At 31.8% G+C, this 7,922-nt stretch overlaps 1 protein-coding gene across 1 annotated transcript; it reads right to left on the reverse strand.

Moving 5' to 3' along the window:
• Positions 1-719: 719 nt before the first annotated feature.
• On the reverse strand, positions 720-7,584 carry LOC106627422 (uncharacterized). Its single transcript, XM_014247519.3, has 3 exons — positions 7,244-7,584; positions 1,078-1,220; positions 720-1,021 (listed from the first exon to the last, which is right to left on the reverse strand). The coding sequence occupies exons 1-3, from the start codon at positions 7,329-7,331 to the stop codon at positions 809-811; spliced, it is 444 nt and encodes a 147-aa protein (XP_014102994.2). The 5' UTR covers positions 7,332-7,584; the 3' UTR covers positions 720-808.
• Positions 7,585-7,922: the final 338 nt, after the last annotated feature.

Consider the following 7,922-nt stretch of genomic DNA (forward strand, 5'->3'; position numbering starts at 1 on the left):
ATGGTGTATAAAATTTTCGCTCTATGACTGATGTGTTAAAGAGCCAAGTTCGTTCTTCGAAAAATTTTGCATTTTTATATTTCAAATAACAATGGACGGATTTGAAAATTTCTTATTGTTGTGAATGTTGTTATGTATTTATACTTGTATACTAAAAAAACTGAAACAAAAAAAAAATTTTTTTTTTCTGAAATTTGTTTAAACTCAATATTTCGAAGGATAAATATTTTATTGATTAAATAAACCCCTCTCGGTGAGCAAAATAAAATTTCCGAATGATATATTACTAAAGAAATTATGCTAGTGAAGATAACATTTTCAAGATAATAGTCTTTCCAAATTATTGTTTCTTTTCTTTTCACACATTTCTAGATGATTTTCGTTCTTTATGGCTCAAAATTATTATATCAGTAATTTAATCACTTATAAAAAAAATCACCACACCTACATTTTTATAGATTTATCACTTTGTTTCTAAACAAAATTATGCAGCTAAGATTAACTTTTACAAAATAATATTAAATGTAATCTTCAATTTTGCTAACTTTTTTATGACGCAAGACTCGGAACTCTACGATGTCTATAATGTTGATAGATAATACTCTACGTAGAATTGTTATTGAGATTAAATTAATAATGTGTATGCTTTTGCAACGCTTTCAGCAGCCAATACTTAGAAATAATTCATTTTTATAAACTGCTAATTATTGAATAAAAACTTTATAATTATATGAATTGTTTATTTGTATAAAAAAGTAAATAATATTATTATTATATAAATATTGCTTTAAAAGTTCACATATGATATTTATACTTCCTTCAAATCAACATTTTTGCTTTGATCTGCTTCGTTTTTTGCCTCATCATTTTTCGTGGCTGATTCGTTTTGACTCTCAATACCTTTGATCACATCAAAAGACGCTATGTCGCTCTCGGTTGGTTCGGACTCAGTCACAGCTGCTGCTTTCTCTTCCTTGGCGTCACTCACGGTATCATCCTTGGGTGGTTCGGAGTTTTTATCCTAAAAAGTAATTTTTTAATGGTCTTTTTAAATACTTCGATTGTGTTTTTACTCACCTCAACCTTCTGCGTGAGTGCGGCCACTTCATGGAACGCCTCAGCTAAGCCAGGATGAATTTCACTTAGTGGCTGATCACCTTCGCGTATGTAAACTGGCACGTGACCAGCTCGCGGTGGTAACTCTTGATAGGGTGCAGCAGCTGGAATAGTTAATATATTTGTTAAGTAAAATTTCAAAATTTATTTCCGTTAGAAAGTGTTCAAAAAAGTTTTATTGAAGACTTTTCTCTAACTAAAATGTTATATAATTAATGAGAGGTTACTGAGTCTTTAATTAGGAGAATATCTGTCCGATTACGGTACGCCGCTGTAGAAGCTATTGTTTTCTCTACTATAAAACCTTTGCTTGGAAATTTAAATGAATAAATTATAATGGTGACAAAATCTGTCGAAATTCGTGCAAGTTTCAAGTAATGGTAGACTAATAATTAAGAATCGTTACCAAAGTAAACTTCATAAGTGGAAGTGAAGCTATACCAGGCTCCTGTTGCTTGCTTTGAAACCGCATCAAGAAAATTTTTATTGAGATCTAAATATGAAAGAAGTAAATAAAGGTGGCAATTTGAGAAAAACCCTATAACATTAGTCTGATCAGGCTCACTTAGTAAAAATTATGTGGTTATGACAAGTCTCATTCGTTTTGGAAAATATCTGGAATAATAAGTGTGCATCATTTACTTTTTTTCATCATACATATCTTAAATCGCTTAGTGGGAACAAATTATATAGTGACCTTAGCACTAGATAATCCTTTTATTTCTAGATATTACGTAAAGGCTATCTTCTTTGTGCCATACTATGGATAGTGGTGAATCGAACATGCAACTTCTAGGAGAGATTAACAAGCAGTTATAGTTCCCGAAAGAGCTCTTCCCTTCAAATATCAGTTTTTTGATAAAAGAGAACAGAGTTCAAACATATAAAGATCGGTTAGGCCCGTGTTATTCATAAAAATGCTCAGGTCGATCCCTTTTTGAGCTAATTTAAAAGAGATCTGCGGAGGTAATAAATTTAATTACCCTTATTTATGGGCCTATTCTGTGCTCTTTTAATTAATTAGTTATATGTACATAGTTGACAAGTTTTCAATAATGGAGAAATATTAAATTCTTACTTTTACTGGGCAAAAAGGAGGGCTCTGCTAAATATGTTCTTGGAGGAACATCCTTTTAGAAAAATGGTTTGAAGATATGTACCGTATGTAAAAACCAGTCTATACCAAAATTGCTTAATAAATCGGGGTTTTGAAAGTCATTATGCCCCACATTTCTGTTAATTAGAGATCATATTGACGAACGCAAAGAAATCGAACTATGTATTTCAAAAACCTAATTGTAAACCTTAGTTCTCAAATAAAATTGATGCAGATTTTTTGTCATTCCGGGTCAAATTTAATCAGATGGTATGTCTTTCGAAAGCATAACTATTTCATTATAGCTGAATAACTCTGATCTTACAAATCTTTGTCTTCATCATATTTACGTTGAAAGGCCGGAAGTATGATGTAAATGGCTTATACTCGTACATATGTACATACTTAAGTCAATATGTTTCATAAATCTGTATGTAGGTATTAAAAAGGGTATATACTTGAGAACGCAAGACATTTTGGGGCAAAGATTTGCAATCACACAAGCCAAAATTACAAATAATAAGAAATTGTATGCGGATATGTATAAATAAATATAGATACATATGTATGTATATGTATGTATGTATGGATGGGTAAACATATCGCGATTGAAACAAGCTTTGAATGCTGCCTAGGAAATACGCAATGAATAACTTATATATTTGCAAGTACACACATATGTACATATCTCGCTAATAGCTATTGTTGTTATTAATGCATATTTGTACACATGTTTATATTTAACTGTATATAGTATAGAACCAAAACTGATTGGCATCTTATTTGAGTAAATTAATAATTGCGGAACTTTGATTTTCATCGACAACATTGATGAATTGGTTGTATGGTTGCATCATTTGTTGCTTGATTACTTGTTTGGGCGGCCTTTGTAAATACACACTAATGCTGCTCGAGGTATTAAATCGTTGTTAACCGATTATTTACAGCCAGTTAAGCATGTATGCACATACACACCTACACCTACTGCGATATGCGAATATTAGTGATTCTTTTAATAAATAATAACCAAGCAACCACCGGACGAAGCACAGTGGGATTTGTTAAGCAATTAGCGCTTAAAATAATAATGCTGATAGGTGAAATATTAAACTGCTTATTTATAATATGTGTGTCTTAAAGATCTCATATGGAATTATAAGAGCCTCAAATAATTGTTTTTAATATGGAAGTTGCGCTTTTATTACCTACACTTTTTAAATAGCGAGTTTTTACTCAACTTTGAAAAAATTACAAAAAATATAAAAACAAGAAAAACGTTAACTTCGGTTGCATCGCAGCTTTTCCATACAAGACCCTTCCATACAGTAACTTCATCATTCAGTTTGGATGGCAACTATATTAGTATATGCTATAGAAATCCTTTCCAAAAAAATTCGCGTTGAGACTGTATCGTAGTCTCTATCAAGTTTCGTGAAGATATTTTACATACAAGAATTTGATTTTGATTTTGATCTTATAGTGGTTCGATAGATAGATAGATGAAAAAAGCACGTGTGAAAATTTTCAGATCAATATCTGTAAAACTGAGGCACTACGTGTATATGAACAGACGGACAGGGCTAAATCAACTTAGGTAGCGCGACTCACGTCAGAGATCAGGTCATTTATATACGTATATGAGTACATATATTTTATAGGATCTCCGACATTTCTTATCATAAAGATGAATTAACAACTCATTATAATATTTTCAACTCATTCAGTTGATATAAAGTTACTTCAGCTTGCATTTATGCGTCAACAGAAATATTAATTATTTTCGTAAAAAAAACCACTGTTGCTTATACTGTAGTTGTCAATCTTGGCCCACCAGGCATAGAATAATATCGCTAATATGTTTTGTATATATAGTAATTGAATTGCAATATACATTTAATGTCTGGAGGGTATTATATTTTTGCCCTAATTGGAATGTGTGAATTTCTAAGGCAAAGCGAGTATATCGAAGGCTATGAGCTACCCAAGGGCAAGAGCACAAACTGATTGAAGTCTTGGGTATAAAACTACATAGCCAAAGCAATTTTATTTAAGTAAAAATATTAAATCTTCTTGTTTTTGTTGCATTTGCATAAAACTATCTCAAAATATTTTTTGGGTTCGATATAATTCGTACTTATTTCGATTGATCTAGCTCTTTAGAGGCTTTGAAAAACACTGAATTCGTCTCAGTGAAGTTTTCTCAATATCTTTTACTATTCAAAGAGTAATGACCTATCAATAAGTCATTCACCAAGAAGTTCGATATAGCTAACTTTGTCAACATAAGTTTTTTCGCTGTTTAGTTTATTTGCAATGGGCGTAAATAATTAGTGATTCGTAAGAACCAATTTTATCGGAGTTCTAGGTATCACAACGGACCGGCGTTGTAAGCTGTCCAAGTGCGATCCCTATTAAGATCAGCCATTTTACCTAACCTCTATCGATTAAGAAAATTTTACTTGAAGCTCTTTTGCTCTCTGAAACTTTGCTATTTCCATGCAATGTCGAGAGTAGAGAGAGCAAGCTTTTATAAATGATATCTATTGACACCAACAATCTTCATTAGTGCTATGTTTTTGCCTATTATTGTAGACGCAGTACTGTTTGTTTTTATAAAATTTTCGGTAAATTATTAGTCTGAAATCTAAATTGTAGAAAATGGTTGGAAATGTTACATTAGGAATCTCTCATCAACCTTCATAAAGCTTCTAGCATCCTTCTTTGCAAAAGCTAACTATAAAATGAGAGCAAAATTTGGAGTATGGAAGTTCAAGTATAATTTAAAAAAGATATTACCAAATAAGGACCTTAAGTGATGCCGAAAACATAGTGTATAGAAGTGTGTCTGTTCTTGAAAAAAATATATTTTCTATATTCAGACGAAATCTCAATAGTTCAAAAGTTTAAGTCTCGCATAATTCTAACAGTCATAAAATTTTCATAGAGTTGCCCCATTTTCATCTATTGACATGACACTAAACATAAACTACAAGAGTTAAAATACTTTCAGCGCACCCTGTATTTTTCAAGATACACAGGCTACCTCATACAATTGTTCATTATTTGAGGATGCATTGAAAAACATATTTGCGACATCAAATTTCTAACAAAAAGCCATTAAAATAAAATATATTGTAGTTTAAAGCTAGTAAGCAGTTAGAAAGCTGTTCTTTATGGTATATTAAATACTGTTCTTTCGTATCGGCAGCGAAACAGCTGTTAGTCAAAAAATATTTTTAGCTATTAGTAAAAGTAATAAGCGCAAACAATGACTCATATGCAATGAAATGGCTTCAAAAATACAAATGATTTACTAATAAAGAAGAAGAAATATAGTGAAAGTAAAAACAAATTGCTTCTTAGGATTACAAATATTTTAGTTTTGCACAAATTAGATACTATTTTAAGCAGTGATTCTCGGGCGAAAGTATTTAACAAATTTCTGAGCTTTCATACGTCATACATCGTTCCGGGATGGGCTTTTGTAAAACTTTATAGCTTTATTGAATCCGGTGCATGTTCCTTTCAAGTATTTTTGTAAATCTTACCACCTGTTTGAATTACAAAATTTATTTAGAAATGCAAACAAAAGGATGAAAAAATGGCTGATTGATCAATTAAGTAAGTAATTGAGGTAGGTAGGTAGAGTGGTTGTCTGACGACGCACTTAGACCTTTAGGAGGCTCATTGTGAAACCAATTTTAATTTATCTTTAATATCTGATAGTTATAATTTTTGTGCATATATAAACCTATAATAATAATTTTAATAATAAATATTATATATAAGAAATTTTTAATTGTTTTCGATTTTCCACACAATAGGGTCATTGATAGTATATACTGATGGATTGAAAATCTTTAAATGAAAAATCGAATAAAAATCAATAATACAAAATCGGCGGCGAATATATTAAAAAAAAAGAAAATTGTAATGTCAAAACCGAGAAGGACGATGGGAGCAAAAAAATTTGTGACAAAAAGTATCGATCTCAGAGATTACCTTGTTAGCTGCAAAAATATATCTATTACCCGTTAAAATGTTATATCCTGAAGAGAGTATATTAAGTTTTTCAAGAAGTTTGTAACACCCAAAAGGAAATGTCGGAGAATCTATAAAATGCATATATCGTATATAAATGATAAGCGTGACGAGCATAAAATAATAAAAGAACACGTTCTTTTTAAGAACCGTCGATATCGAACCACCTTAGTACAAAATATATAAGATATCTTTACAACATTTGGTGTAGAGTATTGTTCAGGCAACCATCTCCGAACATCTTGTTTAGATCGGACAACCGTAGCGTATAGCTCATTAATTCTTTTTGTGCTATTAGAAATGCACCCGCGAAGGGTATACGCAGCCGAAGTCAACGTTTTTGTGTCTTGTTTTTATTTTTTGCTCGCCAACTGCACGAAGTGATATTTCATTGAAAACTCGATTATAATAATATAAAAGCCTACCAAGCTCTGTTACAAGCGAATAAAGTTTGTTTCACAAAAAAAAAAAAAACCAAATCAAAATCTAAATTTTAGACTGCTAGCAACAACTAATTGCTTAAGGTAAATTGTGTATGTTTAAACATCAAGTACATTGCGTCAATTTACAGCATAATTAAGTCAGCTGTTTGAACGTGTTATTAAGCGTACACAAACGACACTGAACCATCTACTTTACGGCTGACCAACAATCGCAGCAACACTGTATTTACACAACCACATATTCACTTCCACTGTGATAATATTTTTTCTTTAGCATAATTTTTCCATAAATAGTCAATAAATTGTCGTATGGCAAATGTTTGCGATCGCTGGCAATGATCAAAAGCAGTTTATTTATCTCTTCTCCCAGCATGGTCTTCTTCTTTTCATGGCTTTTTGTCAACAGATCTCTGGTTTGTTGAACGGTTTATTCAGTCACTTAAATGCTTTCTTTGTTTAATGACTTAAGCACATACAAATTTACAATACCTGTGCTGTTTGGCTGTTGTTGTTGTTGCTGTTTGAGTACTCGAAAGTTCATGCTTACCAATTTCTGTGGCGCAGAGGCAGAGGATGATGGCCAAAATCAGCATCGCCAGCAAACACGACACACTTCTCACACCGCCTGACCTCATAGTCGGTAACACGTTTAATTGCTGCTGGTTTTTACTTTTACGATGTTTATTTGCAATTTTCGCAATAAAAATCCCTTAAAATTTTACTTCTTTCTTTTAGTTTTATTCTAATACACTTCGTTGGCTTCTCGTTTAGTTGTAACTTCGCGATAGTTGATTTCGCGCTGCTATTGTTTTTCTATCTGGCTCTTTTATCTAAGTTGGTCGTCTGTCGAGTTGCTGCTTAAAAATCTAGTTTCAACTGAGGATCGGAGTTTTGCTGTTTGTAGCTTTTATAGTTTGCTAGCGTTCACTGCGGTTCAGTGCTTTTCTCTAATTCTCTATAATTAATACGCTCTGCGAATGTTTAGTTGTGTTGCTTTGGGAACTTATCGAAGTGAGCTTGAGTGCTAAAGTTAGTCATAGAAATATATAAGTCTGTCAGTCTGTAGATAGGTAAGTCAGTATTACATGACTCAAATGACACGCTATCTCACGCTTCTATATATAAAAATATGTATGTATGTGTCTGCATACGTATGTATTTATATATTTATAAATATTTGGATAAACTATTATACTAAAAGTCAAGAAATATCGACGAAACTAATG

Source organism: Bactrocera oleae, chromosome 6 (assembly GCF_042242935.1).
Source record: "Bactrocera oleae isolate idBacOlea1 chromosome 6, idBacOlea1, whole genome shotgun sequence".
NCBI lineage: Eukaryota > Metazoa > Arthropoda > Insecta > Diptera > Tephritidae > Bactrocera > Bactrocera oleae.

What these genes read in the sequence shown, in the direction of transcription:
- LOC106627422 (XM_014247519.3), bottom strand. Translation starts at nt 7,331, where the DNA reads ATGAGGTCAGGCGGTGTGAGAAGTGTGTCGTGTTTGCTGGCGATGCTG. An exon ending in CCTCTGCGCCACAGAAATTG is followed by an intron (nt 1,221 to 7,243) that starts GTAAGCATGAAC and finishes TAACTATTCCAG; the next exon opens with CTGCTGCACCCTATCAAGAG. An exon ending in CACTCACGCAGAAGGTTGAG is followed by an intron (nt 1,022 to 1,077) that starts GTGAGTAAAAAC and finishes ATTACTTTTTAG; the next exon opens with GATAAAAACTCCGAACCACC.